We start from the raw sequence: 22,129 nt of genomic DNA on the forward strand, positions 1-22,129 counted from the left end.
GAGGCATTCACCTTCATTGGCAACAATTCGCACCCCCATCATGCACATCTTGTGAATGACTTCCTTCAGGATAACGACATAGCTCAACTAGAGTGGCCAGCATGTTCTCCAGACATGAAGCCTATTGAACATGCCAGGGATAGATTGAAAAGAGCTGTTTATGGATGACGTGACCCTCCAATCACTGAGGAATCTACGCCAAATTGCCGTTGAGGAGTGGGACGTTCTGGACCAACAGTGCCTTGAGGAACTTGTGGATAGTATGGCACGATGAATACAGGCATACATCAAGCGAGGGGATGTGCTACTGAGTATAGCAATCTGGACCACCACCTCTGGTCTCGCTGTATGGTGGTACAACATGCAATGGGTGGTTTTCATGAGCAATAAAAAGAGCAGAAATGGTGTTTATGTTTCTGGTACTGCATGCCATGGAATTTGAATCCCCGCCAGATGTGGATGTCGAAGACCCCCTAGAGGTCTCTGCACCATCGCGCCGTAAGTTGTGGCGTCATGTGCCTCCTGGCCCGCATTTAGTGTGAGGGCGCCACAATGGAATGCGTAGTTCCAGCGGCCAATAGCGGCGCCCCCCAATAGAGTATTTAAGCGCCTGCCTCTTGGTCAGCCAGCGAGTCTAATCTTGCGTATGTCTCTGGACACATCACCTCACCTTAAACAGCTTATTTACTTTACTGTTCTGTGTACGAGTGGACGTGGTTGTTAGGTTTTCTTGTGACTCCATTGTTTCGGTCTTCTTGTTGTTGAAACTGTCCTTCGTTGGCTGTGTCCATCCTCTCCCATTGTGGTGTTGTTTGCGGGCTGCTCTGCGGGCCCCGCCACACTTTCCGTCACTTCAACCCCGCGACTGTTCCGGATGCCGTTACAACAATGTTAATCTCTGTTCCAATTTTCTGTACAGGTTCTGGCATTCTTGGAACCAACGTGACACAAAACTTTTTTTGATTTATGTATTAAAAATTGAATCAAGAGCTTCCACCGAACCATCTCTGGGCAGGAACATACAAACTAAAAGGAGATTTCAATCGCAGATGTCTGACACACTCAGTGATACACAATGTGTTTCACAACTTTGAGGTCAAAATCACATAGACAGTAGACTATCCTAACTGAATATTTTCAGTTAAGGAACCAATTAATATTTCGGCCTGTACAAGATCTTGGAGAGTGATTCTTGCGACTGGAAAGTAATTTTAATTCTGTCTGTATGTATGTTAGCAGCACCACCTTGAGAAGCAGTACCTAGTTTTGTGTGATATGTACAAGGTGGAATTTTCTCATGAGTTACATGAAGCCATCTGCATTGGAAATCCCAACAGAAACTTAAGGAGACTTGATCTGCAGAGTGTTATCTGCATCTGGTATACAACACAGACGATGGGTATTTGACAGAGGATGACAAAATTTAAGCACTATTGTGACACTTGCCTCATTTCTTGTAGACTTAAACAATGGAAACTCCATATAGGGATATAAACGATGTAGGAATAGATAAATTGGTACTTACCATAAAGATAACACACTGAGTTGCAGACAGACAATTAGAACACTTCCACAATAGCCCTGAGTCCAGATCATGAAGATATCACCAGTGAACCTCGACTCAGGGTCAAGACACCCTATCTTCATTCCTTTAGACCTCAACATCTTCTCTCCCATCCACTTCACCGGGTCCTCCTCAAACCAACATACCACCTTCCTAGACTGACTATCTCCTCTCTTATGACTCCATCCACACCTCTGTCCACATTGAACCCACCAACCACCAACACTACCTGCATTTTGACAGCGGTCATCCCTTTCACACCAAAAAATCCCTCCTATACACCCTGGGGCAGCATATCTGCCGTGACAAGAGTTCCTGTACCCAGTATGCCGAGGGTCTCACCAAGGTCTTCACAGACAGGCACTATCCCCTGGACCTAGTCCGCAAACGATTCTCCCGTGTCATTTCCCCTTACACCCCCAATCCTCCCACTGCCCTGAAGAACCAGTGACACAGGAGTTCCTCCTCATCACCAAATACCACCCTGGACTGGAACAACTGAACCATGTCCTTCACCAGAGCTTTGATTACCTATCATCAGGCCCTAAAATGACTGACATCCTACCACAGATCCTTCCCATGCCTTCTAAGATGGTGTTCTCACACCCACCCAACCTCCACAACATCCTAGTCCATCACTATGCAACTCCCAATCCCATCCACTAACCCGAAGGATCATACCAATGTGGAAGATCCAGATTCACGGCATGCCCAATCCACCCACCCAGTGCTTCCCATTCCAATCCTGTTACAGGTTTATATTCTACCCCATCAGGGGCCATGCCACGTATGAAAGCAGCAATCATTGCACAAATCAAACAATGGAAAACCCAGGAAGGAATGTAACAATATTGTGAATAGGATAGTTGCCACTCAGCAAATAGTGGAGATGCTGAGTCGCAGATTGGCACAACAAAAAGACTGTCAGAAATAATAGCTTTCGACCAGTAAGGCCTTCATCAGAATTAGACAACACACACACACACACACACACACACACACACACACACACACACACACACGAAACTTCCTGGCAGATTAAAACTGTGTGCCCAACCAAGACGCGAAATCGGGACCTTTGCCTTACGTGGGCAAGTGCTCTACCATCTGAGCTACCGAAGCACGACTCACGCCCGGTACTCACAGCTTTACTTCTGCCAGTATCTCGTCTCCAACCTTGGAAACTTGCCCACGAAAGGCAAAGGTCCCGAATTCGAGTCTCACTCGGGCACACACAGTTTTAATCTGCCAAGAAGTTTCATATCAGCCCACACTCCACTGCCGAGTGAAAATCTCTTTCTGGACACACATACACATGACTGCAGTGTCGGGCAACTGAGGCCACACTACAAGCAGCAGCACCGGTCCATGATGAGAACGGTGAGTGGATGGGGGTAAGGAGAAGGCTGGGGCGGGGAGGGGGGGGGGGGGTGCGAGTGATAGTAGGGTAGGCATGGCGGACAATGATGTGCTGTTGGGGAGCACAGATGGACGAGGTGGAAAGAGGGTAGGGCAGCTATGTCCAGTTGGGTACTTGGAGGAAGCGGAGAGGTAGGGAGGGGGGGGGGGGGGGAGGAGGGAAGAGTGATAATAGGAAAGGAGAGAAGTAAGAAGACTGGGTGCGATAGATTAATGAGGGCTGTGTAGAGCTGGAATGGTGACAGAAGGGGCTGGATGGGGGAGGACAATGACTAACCAAGGTTGAGGCCAGGAAGGTTATGGGGATGTAGGATATATTGCAGGAAAGTTCCCACCTGCACAATTCAGAGAGCTGGAGTTGGTGGGAAGGATCCATATGGCACAGGCTGTGAAGCAGTCATTGAAATGAAGGAGGTCATATTTGGCAGCGCGCTCAGCAACAGGGTGGTCCACTTGTTTCTTGGCCACATTTTGTTGGCAGCCGTTCATGGTGAAAGACAGCTTGTTGGTTGTCATGCCCACATAGAATAGAGCACAGTGGTTGCATCAGCCTGTGCCATATGGATCCTTCCCACCAACACCATCTTTTCTGAATTGCACTGCTGGGAACTTTCACTGCAATATATCCTACGTTCCCCTAAAACTCCTGGCCCTCAACCTTTTTTAGTCATTGTCCTCTCCCATCCAGCCCCTTGTCCACTCCCATTCCAGCACTACACAGCCCTCATTTCCTCCATTGCATACAGTCTTTTTACTTCTTTTCCACTACCCCCCTCCCCCCACCTCTCCATTTCCTCTGTCTAAGCCCATGACTGCACATAGCTGCCCTACCCTCTTTCCACTTTGTCCTTCCGTGCTCCCCAACAGCACGTCACTGCCCGCCGTCCTATCCTTCCCCCTCCCCAGGCCATCCTGCTCCTCCTTACCCCCTGAATCTGGATTTTTACCCTGCACACTGTCCTCCAATGCTAAATTTGTGATCCCTTGATGCCTCAGAACATGTCCTACCAACCGGTCCCTTCTTCTTGTCAAGTTGTGCCACAAACTCCTCTTCTCCCCAATTCTATTCAATACCTTCTCATTAGTTATGTGATCTACCCATCTAATCTTCTGTAGCACCACATTTCGAAAGCAGCTGAATATAATGTGCTCAATTTCAGTGGCTGCTTCACTACCTGAGCTATCTGGATCCTCCCCTCCACCACTAGCTTTTCTAAACTGCGTAGATGGGAGTTCTCCTTACAACGCATTGTCCAATTCAATAATTATCCCGGTCTCAATCAACAGTAAGATACTCTTCCCACACCTTCCAACCAAGGTTTTTCCACCCCCCCTCTGTTCTATCACCTACTCCCCATTCCTGTCTCCTACACTCTTTGTTTGCCACCCTCTGGCAATGCATCTACCCATCTTTCCACACTACCTCTTCTTTTTTCTCTCCCCTCCTTGCCCCACAACCCCTTGACACTGCACCTGTTGGTATTCTAGTCCCTGCACCCTCTGCCAGACAGCACTCCTCTTCCCCTACCAGTACATTGCTCTCTCTTCCCCTTCCCCACCCCTCCAGATTCCTACTACTATCCCATGTGATAGTTGCATTCTTGTCTGAACTGCTTGAGTTGGCGGTCATGTGTGTGTTTCTCTTTTTCCAATGAAAGCTGTGGCTGAAAGCTTATGTGTAAGTGTATTTTAGTTGTGCCTGTCTGCAACTTATTTTACTACACTCTTGTTATAGGCTTCAGGTGTGAGGTTTTTTTTATGTCCCTAAAAATCTAAATATTCATTTCCAGTCATTTAGTTCCTATCTCAGATTGCAGGTACTCAATTCAGAATCTTTTAAAATCAGTATCTTTTTTACTCTGGAGATTTGGCCACATATTTTGGCAAAAAATTTTTACTAGATTAAAATAAGTTTAGACTGCAATAATATTTTATTAATGTCTGGTTTTGACATTATGTAGAAATCATCTTCAGAAAATGAGCACTGTAAGAACAAAAATAGCACGCTTAACAGAAGGCTTAGTGAGTATGGTGTCAGGAAAGCATAAAGAAGTGGCACCGTAGCATTTATCTATCTTGGCAACATCATGGTAAATGGCTGACTGATGACTGCAGAGCCAAGGGTTAAATAGTGTGCAAATTTCACACTAAAAACAGATTACATCAGCCTCATCCAGTGGTTAATACTTTAGAAAATGCGATATATTGATGTTACACAGAATTTACAAAATAAGTTATTGTAACGTAGGTACGAATATGCAATCCTACATTTTCCCAGCATACTTCAAATTTATAGAATTTTCCTGTGTCCAGCCAGGTCATGCCTTTATTTCTCCACCATATTTCAGCAAACATACACATTGCCACCTTCAGATGAACCTTGATGAGTACTGTGCTGTTCCTCTTGGCATACTATGTATCCTGGCCATTACCTCCTCCACCAACTCACTTCGCTCACTGTCTTTGTGGCCACTGCAGTGGATGGTGGCTGTGTGGGGGGAAGCGACACCTCAGTCTGCACTCTGGCCTGCAGTGCCCATCTACCATTAAAGGGCACAGATGCCACCATCTTGTAATGCCTCTCCCTTTCCAGATTGAGTGCAGGGCTCCACACCTGACTCAGTTGTAGTCCACTACCTTTATTGATTAGAGCGTCTTTCAGTCCGATTTCAATGGCTTCTTTAATTACGCAGTCCCAGGAGGAGGAGGATTGCACCCGTGCCTGACAGCAGTAGTATCACTAACAGCTAGCATAAACAAGATGCTGGGAGGAGCAACACAGTATTCCTCAGGGACCACCTGACAACGGCAGTGTGTGTTTGCTAAGATATTGTTGAGAAATTATGTTGTGGCCTGGCTGGACACCTAAGAAATGTATAAATTAGGTATGCGTATATAGCTACATAAATAGTTATAGATCAAACAAGTAGTCTTTTTTATGTTAGAATTACTTACAGATTAAATGATGGTGAAATGCCACCTAGCAGCACTGGTATGAGTTACAAAGACATTCATAGTAACTTCCGGCCGATAAGCAAAAGAACAAGAAAAAAAAAATTATTTTTATATACGTGCTGGCATAACAAGATGTGCAACTACCAAAAAATTACACTAAATTATGAAAATAATAAAATATTTAGATATCACTGTACAACTGCTAATTGATGCCCTCTAGTACTACTTGAAGCAATAATGTTGTCAAGGTAACAGATGCCAAGATGGCAGTTCTAAGAAATCAGAAAAAAACCCATTTACATATTAAAATATTAATGTTAAATGTAAGTAATATATCACCAACTGTTCATGAGCTGCAACATGGTAGAATGTGTACTAAATCATAATCTGATTTATAACTCAGCTTTTATTTTTGTATAAAGATATCAATTTTAATACAAGAACTCCCAGTCTCCAGTTCTTTATTTTACATTAAAATATATAAAGCAGCATGATTAATTGTGATAATCTATATAACAGGTATCCTGATTTGAGCTGCCCGGCAGTTGTGAATGTACTAGTGTTGCTACTTGTGGGATCTTGTGCTTCAAACCTGATGGGATGCATTCTAGCTGCTTGGCTGCTGCCCCTGCATTGGGGCAGATATAGAAGTCATGGTTACCTGCCAGTAGCCGGTCGGCCTCCAAGTTGAAACCTGAAATGAAATGAAGTATTAACGTGCTAAAAATAGACAGTAACATTGTACCAAAAGCTACTCCTGAAGAATGAAAATGATTTGATGGACTTTTTAGATAATTTTTATGGTGAAATTTATAAAATACAGAATTACCACTAGACGTTGCATGGAGATCGCTCCAGGATGTAAATGCTATATGTCTGACAGGATTACATGTGCAGCTTGTAACAAATATTACTTCCCTTTTAATACCCTGTAGACAAGTAGTTTGGTAAGTGTTAAAACATTTGTTTACCAATGTCAATGGACAACATTACATAATTTTATATTAACCGGAAATCACGCCCATATTAGAATTTCATGAACGTCCATCTATAATGTTACAAATTGTCCTTAAAATACAGTAGAGTCCCGCTAACCCGAACCCCAATAATCCAAATGTTCGGTTAACCCGAACGTTCGGTAAATCCAAACTTGAAAAATGTTAATCTAAGAACAGAAAAACTGTGTGGTAAACTACTGTACATACACACTATTTTAATTTACACAGTACAGTAAACATATATTAGACAAATTGGCAAGAAAACTTTACTTTTAAACAATTCACAACAATGAAAGAAAAGCTGTCAAACTTACTAAAATACAGCGGATATTTTATCCCTACTTTTTAGATGACAAATACAGCGATTGTTTTTTAGTGTTATGAAGACAGTGTGCTATATGACGCATAGTTGTGCCATTGTCTCATAAATATCAAATCAGCAGGTGTAGCAGTGGGCTATTGCTCCGAATAATGTAGCACGGGGTCAAAAGCTGCTGCTGCATCACTGTGTGGCACCAGCTCTCCTTTGTCACTTTCAGGTTCATTGTCACTTCCGTCACAGCAGTCCTCTTCTTCCTGGTCTTGAGTCATGGCAGTGTGTCAGGTTTTTCACACATGCCCCATCCACTGCCATCCATTCACCTACATCTTCATTAGCTTCATCACATCCAGGGATTGTCTGTGTCATTTGTAGTAGCTTCACTCAGTTCTTCTATGAATTAGAAGTGGTTGCTTTACCAACACCCAGTTCTGTTGCCAGTTTAGATACATTATCACCACTGTCTATCCACTCAAAAGCATTCAGTTTTTCTTTGAGAAATAACGCTGTGTTTCCATTTCCTCATGACGAAAATACATACACCACTACACCTGAACGAATACAATACAATACAACTGTTATGCGAGCCAGCAATCGATATCTAACACAACCAAGCACTTTGCAAGCCAACTGTCAGTGCACTGACCCAGAACGCTAAAAAGGTTTTAACAATGCACAACAGCAAGGGCAGGGAGTGAGAGTGGGCCATTGTTCCCATACTTGTTCCCATTAGTTACCATGGTGTACCTACTTATCTGCTTGGTATACTTCATTCTAGAAACTCGTCACCGTAATTTCTGCTAGTCCGAACAAATTGATAATCTGAACAAGGTCCGGTCCCAATTAGTTTGGATTAACAGGACTCTACTGTACCAGAAAAACATGGATACCAAAATAGAATATGTAATTCACAACACAAATTTCTCTTTTTACATGACTTAATGCATAAAAAATTTTAATGTTGTAATTGAATTTGCCAATCTGTTGCTAAAATATATATATGTATTTTTTCAATTAACTCTTAAGATTGCAGCCATGTAAAAATCATAAAAAAAACAGCTGATATTTTGACAGACAGCCTTCCTATCATTCTCCCATGCCTTGAACTACATTCCCATGAGCTGTTAGAATTTCTATGCTGGGAAGCATTTACACATGCATTTTTTTACATTATGAAAAACTACTGACAATTTGTATAAAATATAACCCTTATATTCTTTCATATTGTAAAGAATTAATACAGCCATTATACAATATTTATTTACTCGTTTACTTATTGGAGAAGTATTTCTGAAAGTATTGCTTCTGTCTGCTTTCTGGAGGGTGCATTTCACTTTCAACTACAGAGGCACGGAATTTCCTTGAGGGTGATACAGAAGCCAACCGAATGAATACAAGAAGATTAATAGTTCTGTTAAAGCTGGTGAGTGATAGCTTCATATTGTCATCAACATTACATCACATATTTTTATAAGAGACACTGTGTAGCCTCAATATAACACACACAACTTTCTAATCAACAGCGAAACACAAAGTCTCCCATGAGGGAGAAAAAATACAGGGATCAGACAACAGGAGCAAGAGTTTAGTCATTTATTTGGTAGAACTGGGTGTAGCGGTATACAACGGGGATAGTCTATAACATGGAAGGTTGAACAAACAGTATTGCTGCCATGAGAGTTGACTGATCTAATTTCATTAACTCATTAGGGCCAAGGTTTTTTTTTTTCCTGCTTGAGAAATTAATTTTTTGTCTCAGTTTCTGAGTCTCTGCCACTAACATTTTTGACAATGAGGATTTTTCTGGAGATATTTTACAGTCCTTTTTGTTTTGCATGCTCCGCTTTTGGGACAATGGTCTTTTTCACAAGTGGCATTAATTGGCAAAGTAAGTGTACATGCTGCACACTCACCAACAGACTGACAAATGAACTATACGCTTTGAATGCCCAACTATGACTTACTGACATTGAAATTAGCATTCCAATTACCAGGCATGGACTGACTGCAGTTATGGGTGCAACATCTACTTATAGTCATGCATATTACTAAAATTACTAAATTTTTGAAATATAGAATTAGTAGCTACATTTTAGTTATTAACATAAAAGATAGAAATAATAAAAGATAAAAATGGCAATGAAGTAAGTTTGTTTCCCTAAAAGCTGCATAACTAGAAAGTGACAAAATAATAGGTACTACTTTATGAGAGTGACACTTTAATGTCAACAGGGATTCTCAATGTTTGATAGAAATTTTCAAGGAGATGAAGTTTTCTAATTGGAAAAGTTAACAAAGCACAGTCATTTAAGTAAAAGCACATACTCAAGAAAACAGAAAAAATTGGGCTGCAGAACTGTAACACTGAATTTTGGAAGTATCATTTTAACGTAGGATATTCAGGAACACAAATTTAAATCCGAGTACAAATGTCTTGAAACATTAAGTGCCCAGGAAAAACAGGACACTTACTTGAAAGAGGAGAACAAGGGCTTTCAAATAAGCTGTTTCTATCTAGAAACAATTTTCAATATACTTGAATTTTGACATTCACAAGCTTTTCATGAGTAGTAAATCATGAACATTTCTTAAAACAAAATTTTTCCATACGAACTAAACAAACTGTCATTAGCAGTCAGTAAGTTACACAGTGAATAATAAATTTTAGTGAAATACTGGCTGAAAACAAATTGGTTGCTTTGGGTAGCTATTGCATACATACCACTAATGAAAAGAGATCAGAAAAGTAAAAAATAATAGTGTTATCAAGTTCAGGCTAAGAATAAGTATGTTAAGCCCATCTTGCTCTGTTAGATACTACATACAGCAGAACCTATCACTTACGCTGTTTGAAAAATATACGACTTGTAATTAAACAGAATAATGTTATCCTCTGATGTGTGTATGTATTAACTATCATTCTGGCTGTCAACAAGGGCCAATAATGATAAACTAACATTTTATTTTACTACTGAAAATGTAATAATGACACACTTTTAACACTTTGCAACAACCTTCTTACATATGTTTCAATAAGCACTGTGGACAATACCACAGGCAATCTGTGTTAAGCAATCGCTATATAAATGTCACACAGTCAGTCCATACCAAGATACCACAGAACACAGACAAATGTATCTCATCAGCCATTTATTAAAGTTCTGCAATAGCGTTATATATGGTCATTTGTTTAAAGTTTTTTAGCAGACATTAATTCTATGTGGACCATGTACTACTACCAATTATTTTTGTTATTTAGACTCACTGAAGTCTATGTGGTTTACTGATCTTTCTCATTAAAAGTATGACCTTCAATAAATAAATGGTGATCATTATCAAATTGGGAGAGTGATAAGTATGCATAAAATTGATAATCTATTGTAATGGTGTTATGTAAATTTATTTGAAGTCCACTCAAAGACCTAGTAACAATCAACTGGACAACTAGAGAAGACAACTTCTAATGTATCATTCAAGCACATCAGTAAACTTACACAATGAAGTATCTTGTGAAGTACAGTAATGCATAGGCCTGGGACATCCAGTAATAAGCCTGCACATATCACTTACTGTCTTGTTGACTTTTTCGACATGGGCAGACCTGTCCTAGACAGAGCAGATGAACAGTGCTGTTATGTATTCACACAACACTGGACAACTGACTCCAAATAGTACTGCCTCTTCCACTCCATCCCCTATGAGGGTGATTCAAATGAATCCCTTAAAAGTGCCATAAAATATCGAAAATTTGTGTAATGGAGTTGGTAGATGGCAGTAGTGTTCCTTAAGATTCAGAAAGTGACCCGACAGATGAGAGAAAGGTGTTACAAAGCAGGAAAAGCAGCAGCATCCACAATAAGACGCCTTTGCCACTGTCAACATGCACTATGATTGAGCAGCAATCTGTAATGCGTTTTTTGTGTAGGGAAGGTGTCAAACCAATTTAAATTCATCACAGAATGAGAGCACAGTACAGTGATTCCGGTTTGTTGTTGTGGCAGGTGTACGAGTGGTGAAGGAAATTTGAAAGCAGTGTAACTTTTGCAGAGGATGCCCTAAGACCAGGACAGCCTCACCACGTAGTGACAGATGAGAACACAGCATTAGTGGAGGAGCTTGTAAAGATGAACAGACATGTAACTCTGAATGAAACAGCCACAAGAGTGAAGATCAGTATTGGTTTGGTGCAGAATACTGTTCATGATGTACTGCATTTCAATAAGGTTTCTGCAAGATGGGTGCCATGTCAGCTGACTGCCAAATTGAAAAATCATTGTGCCAATGCCAGTGAAGGACTTTTGTACTCTTTTCACTTCGAAGGTGATGCATTTCTGGGAAAACTGTTGCATGTTATGAGACTTGAGTCCATTACCACCAACCAGAAACTGAAAGGTCAAGCGGAATAACGCCACAGCTCATCGATGAAACTCAAAAAAATTCCACACGCAACCATCTGTTGGAAAAGTCATTCTCATTTCCTTCAGGAGTACAAATGGAGTAATTCTGGAGCATTACATAGATAGGGAAGTGGCGGTAACGAGTACTTCTCATTCAGGCAAGCTAGAAAATCAATTTCATCCCGCAGTCAGGAGTAAAAGACGAGGACTTCACACTTCAGGGTACTGCTACAGCACGACAATGCCCGACCGCATACAGCCTGTGTGACAGTTGAAACTATTCAGGAAATTAAATTTGCATATCAGGTACAAGGTACAACCACCTTCTTTCTCACACCTCACTCCTATTGACTCATCTGTTCAGAGCACTCAAAGAAGTAGCGTGAGGCAGATGCTCCAGAAATACGAAGAGGTGAAAACCATGGTGTACTACTGGCCTCATACACAACCAAAACAATTCTTTCATCTTAGTATACAAGGTGGGAATTCAATGAGATGGGACCTGGATAAACTAAAAGAACCAGAGGTTGTACGGAGTTTCAAGGAGAGCATAAGGGAGCAATTGACAGGAATGGGGGAAAGAAATACAATAGAAGAAGAATGGGTAGCTTTGAGGGATGAAGTAGTGAAGGCAGCAGAGGATCAAGTAGGTAAAAAGATGAGGGCTAGTAGAAATCCTTGGGTAACAGAAGAAATATTGAATTTAATTGATGAAAGGAGAAAATATAAAAATGCAGGAAATGAAGCAGGCAAAAAGGAATACAAAAGTCTCAAAAATGACATCGACAGAAAGTGCAAAATGGCTAAGCAGGGATAGCTAGAGGACAAATGTAAGGATATAGAGGCTTATCTCACTAGGGGTAAGATAGATACTGCCTACAGGAAAATTAAAGAGACCTTTGGAAAAAAGAGGACCACTTGTATGAATATTAAGAGCTCAGATGGCAACCCAGTTCTAAAAAAGAAGGGAAAGCAGAAAGGTGGAAGGAGTATATAGAGGGTCTATACAAGGGCGATGTACTTGAGGACAATATTATGGAAATGGAAGAGGATGCAGATGAAGATGAAATGGGAGATACGATACTGCGTGAAGAGTTTGACAGAGCACTGAAAGACCTGAGTCGAAACAAGGCCCCCCAAAGTAGACAACATTCCATTGGAACTACTGACGGCCTTGGGAGAGCCAGTCCTGACAAAACTCTACCAGCTGGTGAGCAAGATGTATGAGACAGGCGAAATACCCTCAGACTTCAAGAAGAATATAATAATTCCAATCCCAAAGAAAGCAGGTGTTAACAGATGTGAAAATTACCAAACTATCAGTTTAATAAGTCACAGCTGCAAAATACTAACACGAGTTCTTTACAGACGAATGGAAAAACTAGTAGAAGCCGACCTCGGGGAAGATCAGTTTGGATTCCGTAGAAATGTTGAACACGTGAGGCAATACTGACCATATGACTTATTTTAGAAGCTAGATTAAGGAGGGGCAAACCTACGTTTCTAGCATTTGTAGACTTAGAGAAAGCTTTTGACAATGTTGATTGGAATACTCTCTTTCAAATTCTGAAGGTAGCAGGGGTTAAATACAGGGAGCGAAAGGCTATTTACAATTTGTACAGAAACCAGATGGCAGTTATAAGAGTCGAGGGACATGAAAGGGAAGCAGTGGTTGGGAAAGGAGTGAGACAGGGCTGTAGTCTATCACCAATGTTATTCAGTCTATATATTGAGCAAGCAGTGAAGGAAACAAAAGGAAAATTCGGAGTAGGTATTAAAGTCCATGGAGAAGAAATAAAAACATTGAGGTTCGCTGATGACATCATAATTCTGTCAGAGACTGCAAAGGACTTGGAAGAGCAGTTGAATGGAATGGATAGCGTCTTGAAGGAGGATATAAGATGACCATCAAAAAAAGCAAAACGAGGATAATGGAATGTAGTCGAATTAAGTCGGGTGATGCTGAGGGAATTAGATTAGGAATTGAGACACTTAAAGTAGTAAAAGAGTTTTGCTACTTGGGGAGCAAAATACACTCCTGGAAATTGAAATAAGAACACCGTGAATTCATTGTCCCAGGAAGGGGAAACTTTATTGACACATTCCTGGGGTCAGATACATCACATGATCACACTGACAGAACCACAGGCACATAGACACAGGCAACAGAGCATGCACAATGTCGGCACTAGTACAGTGTATATCCACCTTTCGCAGCAATGCAGGCTGCTATTCTCCCATGGAGACAATCGTAGAGATGCTGGATGTAGTCCTGTGGAACGGCTTGCCATGCCATTTCCACCTGGCGCCTCAGTTGGACCAGCGTTCGTGCTGGACGTGCAGACCGCGTGAGACGACGCTTCATCCAGACCCAAACATGCTCAATGGGGGACATATCCCGAGATCTTGCTGGCCAGGGTAGTTGACTTACACCTTCTAGAGCACGTTGGGTGGCACGGGATACATGCGGACGTGCATTGTCCTGTTGGAACAGCAAGTTCCCTTGCAATGGTAGAACGATGGGTTCGATGACGGTTTGGATGTACCGTGCACTATTCAGTGTCCCCTCGACGATCACCAGAGGTGTACGGCCAGTGTAGGATATCGCTCCCCACACCACGATGCCGGGAGTTGGCCCTGTGTGCCTCGGTCGTATGCAGTCCTGATTGTGGCGCCAAACACGCATACGACCATCATTGGCACCACGGCAGAAGCGATTCATCGCTGAAGACGACACGTCTCCATTCGTCCCTCCATTCACGCCTGTCGCGACACCACTGGAGGCGGGCTGCACGATGTTGAGGCGTGAGCGGAAGACGGCCTAACGGCGTGCGGGACCGTAGCCCAGCTTCATGGAGACGGTTGCGAATGGTCCTCGCCGATACCCCAGGAGCAACAGTGTCCCTAATTTGCTGGGAAGTGGCGGTGCGGTCCCCTACGGCACTGCGTAGGATCCTACGGTCTTGGCGTGCATCCGTGCGTCGCTGCGGTCCGGTCCCAGGTCGACGTGCACGTGCACCTTCCGCCGACCACTGGCGACAACATCGATGTACTGTGGAGACCTCACGCCCCACGTGTTGAGCAATTCGACGGTACGTCCACCCGGCCTCCCGCATGCCCACTATCCCGCATGCCCACTATACGCCCTCGCTCAAAGTCCGTCAACTGCACGTACGGTTCATGTCCACGCTGTCGCGGCATGCTACCAGTGTTAAAGACTGGGATGGAGCTCCGTATGCCACAGCAAACTGGCTGACACTGACGGCGGCGGTGCACAAATGCTGCACAGCTAGCGCCATTCAACGGCTAACACCGCGGTTCCTGGTGTGTCCGCTGTGCCGTGCGTGTGATCATTGCTTGTACAGCCCTCTCACAGTGTCCGGAGCAAGTATGGTGGGTCTGACACACCGGTGTCAATGTGTTCTTTTTTCCATTTCCAGGAGTGTGATAATGATTGAAGTAGGGACGATATAAAATGCAGACTTGCAAACGCAAGGAAAGCGTTTCTGAAGAAGAGAAATTTGTTAACATCGAGTATAGATTTAAGTGTCAAGAAGTCATTTCTGAAAGTTTTTGTATGGAGTGTAGCCATGTATGGAAGTGAATCATGGACGATAAATAGTTTGGACAAGAAGAGAATAGAAGCTTTCGAAATGTGGTGCTCCAGAAGAATGCTGAAGATTAGATGGGTAGATCACATAACTAATGAGGAGGTATTGAATAGGATTGGGGAGAAGAGGAGCTTGTGGCACAACTTGACCAGAAGAAGGAAAAGGTTGGTAGGACATGTTCTGAGGCATCAAGGGATCACCAATTTAGTATCGGAGGGCAGCGTGTAGGGTAAAAATCGTAGAGGGAGACCAAGAGATGAATACACTAAGCAGATTCAGAAGGATGTAGGTTGCAGTAGGTACTGGGAGATGAAGAAGCTTGCACAGGATAGAGTAGCATCGAGAGCTGCATCAAACCAGTTTCAGGACTGAAGACAACAACAGTATCCATGCACTTTTAAAGTGGCGGAATACATGCATTCAACACCAGGGGGGCACTACATTGAAAAATGAGAGGTAAGTTTTTTGTTCATTGTCACAATTAAAGATACCATAGCAGTTTTAAGGTTTTCATTTGAATCACATTCCTACGTTCGTAATCTGCAAGCCACTATAAGGTGCATGGGAGATTGTACCCTGTACCACTACTAGTCATTCCAATTCCTGTTCCACTTGCAAATGGAGAGGTGGGATGATGACTGTCTATGTGCCGCTGTATGAGCCCTAATTTCTGTATCATGTGTTGATGGTACTTGAAGTGTCTATTGGTGGCAAAGAATCATTCTCCAGTCAGCAATAAATGCCATTTCTGTGAATTTGCTCAATAGTGTTTTGAGAAAACATCATTATCTTCCATCCAAAGTTTCCCCATTTGAGTACATAAAGCATCTCTGTAATATTCATGTGTTGATCAAACCTACCAGTAACAAATCTAGCAGCATTCCTTTGAATTGTTTCGATGTCATCCTTTGGTTGGATGTGGTGGGGATCCTAAACAGTCTAGCAGTACTGTAGAGTGGGTTGTACAAATGCTCTATACACTGTCTCCTTTATACAGGGTGAACATGAATGAAACCAAAAAAAACTGCATGGACTGGTTCCTGACTGGAAATGGAGGAGAAGTGATCCTATGAACATGTATCCTGAAACAACAAATCATCCTGGAGCACAGTACAGATATGCATCACACCCTTATCAGAAGTGGCCTCCACAGGACGCAATGCACATGTTCACATATACCTGTCATGCAGGATACACACAATCGTATTCGTCTCACATCATGTTGGTGGGCCAGTTGCCTGGAGTTTGTACTTGGGTTCTTCTCAGTACCCTGTAGAACCCAGTCCTCCAAATTTAGTATGAACCCATGATCACACAACCATTCAAAAAAGGCTTGAAATGTTGTGTAATGTGGTTGGTGTCTGTGGGCAAACTTGTTTTGCTATAGCTACGCTGCCACTCAACAGTTTCCACCAGCTTGGCTGCACACAAACACAATTTAGGCCTGTTCCCAATATGAATACCAGACCATTCTGCTGATTACAGTATGCTGCACCAACCACACAGCTTGTAACACACAAGTAACACGACACATGGTCACAGCAACTTTCATTTGTCAGGGCCATCTACCACGGCAATGATGTATTTCCAGACACTTATTCATAGCACCTTTTTTCTCCATTTCCAGTCGGGAATGCGTCTTTGCAGTTTGTCACCTTCATTAATGTTCAGCCGGCAGATGGACTACATTTTCCTTTAATTCTCCCAAAACCTAAAGTAAATCATCCATTTTTCCTACTGTCAATCTTACACAGTCATTCTATTTCATATAATTTTGCAACATTATGCTTCCATATTTGATTAGCACAGCTGTCAAGCAGCACACCACTAATAGTGTATCTGAACAATACAGGATTGTTTCTCCTATTCACCTGCATTACCATTTTTCTTCTACATTTAGAGCAAGCTGCCATTCATCAATCAAATAGATATTCTGTCTAAGTCCTCATGTATCCTTCTACAGTCTCTTGACAATGACACTTTCCAGTACTCTGCTTGCTGATGACACTGTAGACTGCTGCTTACTGTAGCCATCAGATCATTTACGTATATAGAGAACAAGAGCTGTCTTATCACACCTCCCTGGGGCACTTCTGATAATACCCTTACCTCCATGAATACTTGCCATGGCTGACAATGTACTGGGTTTAATACTTAAGAAACCTTGTCTATTGTTTTCTAGTAATGTAAAATCTGCCTGCTGCCCTCCATCAATAATTTGTAGGATATACTGCAAGAAAAGAGCAAACAGTTTCTCATGCATTGGTAATACTTTACAAATCTGTGCCAATTTGTGGAAATTTATTATATTCAAATTTAAAATATGCTGAAGAATTCTTCACCAAACCTTCCTTCTCTTCTTTAAGTCCTGTACAAATGGGTCAAATGGCTCTGAGCACTATGGGACTTAACATCTGTGATCATCAGTACCCTAGAACTTAGAACTACATAAACCTAACTAATCGAAGGACATCACACACATTCATGCCCGAGGCAGGATTCGAACCTGTGACCACAGCGGTCATGCGGTTCCAGACTCCTGTACATCTATCTCAATTAATTCTCTGAAAATAACAACATACCGACTAGAATTAACTCCGTTACGTAAAACAGTAAATAAGGGAAACTGTCAAGAACTTTCACGTTTCCTATTAGTCTTGCTTTTTGGGAAGAACCTAGGAAAGCATCCATTACTTCAGGTAAGAACCTCAGCACACAGAAGACAACTGAGATTCATCAGATATTTATTTATTTCACAGATGGGACCATGCAAGTCAAAATTCCTTGGTTGCTGGAATGAGTTGCTACGAACATCAACAACTATATTATCAACAATTAAAATACTTTTTACAAACCGAGTTAATGTCAATATTTAAAAAGGTAACATATCAGAATGAAACGCGCTAAACTGCAAATAAATTTCGTGCAAGATATAAGGCGTGCGGTGAACCTTAGATTTGATAATCTATGTTTGCCAACTCTCAGTTTTTGTTATTGCTGAAATCCCCTGAATGTGTAATCAACAGAGTAGTATACTCCTTTCTATATAGTGGGTTAAGGAAGTGGTATTTATCTGCAAATAATTTGCCTATTTATTTTTTACTGAGTAAATGCTGCAATTCATTTCAAATGAATCCTGGCAGATTAAAACTGTGTGCCCGACCAAGACTCAAGCTTGGGACCTTTGCCTTTCACGGACAAGTTCTCTACCATCTGAGCTACCAAAGCATGACTCACGCCCGGTACTCACAGCTTTACTTCTGCCAGTATCTCGTCTCCTACCTTCCAAACTTTACAGAAATAGTTAAATTGAGTTGAAGTTTCCTTTGTTTTTTGCAGTTGCAAGACAGTGATGCTAACAAGCATGAAGGCAGACTCTGTGAATGTCCAGTGTGAATTGCCCCAAGTTACAGGTACATAATGAGTAAAACCATTAAAAAATCACACCCACTTTCCCATTAAGTATACCTGAAGATCGCAGAATTAATCTTTAACCAAATAAACCAGATTTACTAGTGAATGTTCATTTTGTGATTGTGAGGAATTATCTGCAATTTTCTGCTGCAGCCAGGGAGTCATCTGCGTGCTCCTTTTCTATTTTCCAATACATCCCTGACCTCTCCTTGTCGTAAGACATCTTTTCCTCTGTCAGCTACCTAGCATGGCCACCTGAAAAGGCTGCCCTCTCAGGAATGTTCTCTATCCACCTTTAAAATCGGATCAGGAAGAAAGTGTCAATTTAAGATTGCCAGCTCTCCTCTTGCTTTTCTGGATCCAAAATATAAACAAACACAGATATTCATAGGACTCAAATCCCTGCACACACCCAATAACACAACAAACAATCAAGTGATCCACACCATGCCCCCCACAAACAAACAAACAAACAAACAAACAAACAAACAAACAAACAAACAAACAAACAAACAAACAAACAAACAAACAAACAAACAAACAAACAAACAAACAAACAAACAAACAAACAAACAAACAAACAAACAAACAAACAAACAAACAAACAAACAAACAAACAAACAAACAAACAAACAAACAAACAAACAAACAAACTGTAGTTAACAAGGAGATGTTTCCAGTGGTGGAATAAACTGTTTGAAACCATTTATACGGTGATGTAACTTAACACTACAACCACTGATATCTAAGACATACCTAGAAACGTGGCTGGGTCACTAATGACCTGTATATCATCTTTCACTTTCATTATCATGAGTCAGAGAGTTATTGTTACTATTAATGAATCTGTTTTTAGAAGTGCTGGAAATTTTACTACAAAATCAACAAAAATGAAGTAGCTTAATTTATAATTTTAAAAACCTTATCCATTTGCTGGGTGCCTTTACTGGCTACCATCACATAATGAGCAAAAATAATAATATTTTGATGTGTATTTGTTGCAGACAGTTTTCTTGCACATGCAGCACATTACAAATGATATGTTTCCTTCACAGACTACAATGCAACGCGTTCACTTTTCCTATGTCTCAGGAGTGTCTTCGGGTGTAACGGAGATACCGGTCTTCCTGGTTGTTGTGTACAACTGGGCAAGTTCCTCTCCCAGCTACAGTATGAACACTCTGCATTTCAACTTTTTCTTGTTTAGAGCATTGTAAAATACCCTGGCATTTGTCCCAGCCACACCAAGCAAGTGGTCAAATGTGTGGACAGGTGAATGTCTCTCTGGAGCTTTAATAGAGTATTTGCGAGCTATTTGGTTGACCACGTCAACACCATATTTAGAGCAGTTATAAGATGTAACTGTACCTGGCTTCTTTTCAAACCATCTTCAATCTTAACATAAGAATGTATAGCACTGAGAATCAGGTCATTCTTGTTGGTCTTGACCCTGTAAACTTTCAAGGTAGTATCATTCTTCTTCAACAATACAATGCTGTATGTCACTTCTTTTGTCTTCTTGATACAGACTGGAATTTCCGTGCGATATCGACTTATGGTGGCCACTACACTTTTAGCATTTGCTTTCAAGGTTTCAGAGAGAGCCAAGGAAGTGAAAGAAATTGTCACATCACGTTTCTTCCTTTATTGAGGTATAGTTGCATAAGGTTTTCATAACAAAATTGCCAAGACAGTCAGCACTCTGCCCAATGTCAACCTTTCCTAGGTACAGTAAAGCATTCACAATAAATTTGGAGTCTTTATTTACTGCCATCTAATACTTTCACCCACATCTCCAGTTTTGAGGCCCTGAACTGTGTGAATCTGCAACACCACTTTGGAGGAAAAGGCTGTTTGTCAATTGTTATATATGGACCTTGTATGTAGCTACATGTGAAATCGCAATGAACTTGTACCAGATTACTGATATCAAAGTAAACTTGTCTTCCTTCAGTTGTTCTGATCTTGTGGATCTCATGTCAAACCTGAGATAACACATTATCTTTCTGAATCTGTCACGAACCATTGGTGACTTCATAAAATTATTTTTCTACTTCTATGAGCCCAATGTGTGTAGTTCTAAGCTCTTTGCTCCTATAACACCACTGATGTACAATATAGCTATAAAAGCTTCCTTTTCTTCAATGTTCGTAGTCCTATCACCTGAACCCAATTATCAATGTGCTTCAGTCTCAGTGCACTTTACAATGTGTTTCAAAATTCTGCCCATTATCATGAGATGTCAAGCACCATAGCAAGTTTCATTCACATATTGTTTTGCATGCAGAGACGGTCCTGCATTGTCTTTGAAAACATTCACTTGTCCATATTTGCCAGCTGAACAGTCACCTACACCTCCCATTTACTGGGTAGTTCCCTTTGGTGCTACAGTATCTCTACCAGAAGGAAACGAATAGTCCAAAACTTTGGTCATTTTGTTGTCAACAACCCCCCTGGCCACAAGCTGACCTAGCCTTTTTGGCAGCTGGTCCTGGACTAATATTAGAACGAAAAGCACACCTTCATAACTGTAACGTAAGACTTGTAAAAACGCAAGACAGGAACAATGTATAAATGTTGCAATTGAAATCTGCACTATGCAGCTCATAAATAAACAATAATTATTATAAAAACAGACACATACACGCATACTTTCCTCACCAATATTCAGTAGAACCTCCCGAGGAGTACATCATCTGCTGATGAAAAATTTGGAACTACATGTGGTGGTAACTCTTCCCCAGATGAAGACTCCAGCAGCTTGCCCTAAGATTCATGATCTAAAACCTCACTTAGCGCATTTACATTGTCCTCTTCTGTTCGTAGACGTTTGGTCATAATAAATGTTGCAAACACTGTTTACACAGAATGCACTACTAAAACCATATTTTATGAAACAAAGCACTGACTGTGAAATACTTGCATATATGGTCAGATTTGTTTCACCCTGCTATCCCTCTCCTCCACCGCAGGAAAACTGCAATGTCATCACGCAGTGAGATAAAAGGAGTTTTGCGATTATTGACTAAACAAAACCTAACAATAAGAATGAAGCTACATGAAAAATTCGATCTTTATAGCGGCTGCAGCAGAGGTGTCAGAACTGACCCGTCGGCAGTTCTAGGTGAATCTTCATATACTATGTGATCAAAAGTATCAGGACACCCAAAAACATACATTTTTCATATTAGGTGCATTTTGCTGTCACCTACTGCCAGGTATTCCATATCGGCGACCTCATTAGACATCTTGAGGGAGCAGGATGGGGTGCTCCACGGAACTCGCAGACTTCAACTGTGTTCAGGTGATTGGGTGTCACTTGTGTTGCATCTCTGTACACGAGATTTCCACACTCCTGAACATCCCTAAGTCTACTGTTTATGATGTGATAGTGAAGTGGAAACACGAAGGGTCACATACAGCACAAAAGTGCATGGGCTGACCTTGTCTAT

The 22,129-nt window shown here is 41.5% G+C and overlaps 2 protein-coding genes across 4 annotated transcripts in view; one reads left to right on the plus strand and one right to left on the minus strand.

Annotated features, from left to right (window-relative positions):
• LOC126365844 (uncharacterized) overlaps window positions 1-8,515 on the plus strand; it is a 333,343-nt gene extending 324,828 nt beyond the window's left edge. For both annotated transcript variants that reach the window (XM_050008482.1, XM_050008484.1), the window contains exon 7: window positions 6,458-8,515. In XM_050008482.1, coding sequence (XP_049864439.1) covers window positions 6,458-6,629 — 172 coding nt within the window. In that variant the 3' untranslated portion in view covers window positions 6,630-8,515. The remainder of the gene's footprint in view (window positions 1-6,457) is intronic.
• LOC126365845 (mediator of RNA polymerase II transcription subunit 15-like) overlaps window positions 6,325-22,129 on the minus strand; it is a 92,731-nt gene continuing 76,926 nt past the window's right edge. Inside the window, exons 6-7 of one of the 2 annotated variants that reach the window (XM_050008485.1) lie at window positions 6,768-6,867; window positions 6,508-6,632 (exon numbers count right to left, since the gene is read on the minus strand). Coding sequence is in view for 1 of the 2 variants with exons in the window: in XM_050008486.1 (XP_049864443.1) it covers window positions 6,596-6,632 (37 nt within the window). In the remaining variant the exon portion in view is untranslated. Of the gene's footprint in view, window positions 6,633-6,767; window positions 6,868-22,129 lie in introns of both variants that reach the window. The other variant, XM_050008486.1, reaches the window with a different exon arrangement.

This window comes from Schistocerca gregaria, chromosome 4 (assembly GCF_023897955.1).
Source record: "Schistocerca gregaria isolate iqSchGreg1 chromosome 4, iqSchGreg1.2, whole genome shotgun sequence".
Lineage (NCBI taxonomy): Eukaryota > Metazoa > Arthropoda > Insecta > Orthoptera > Acrididae > Schistocerca > Schistocerca gregaria.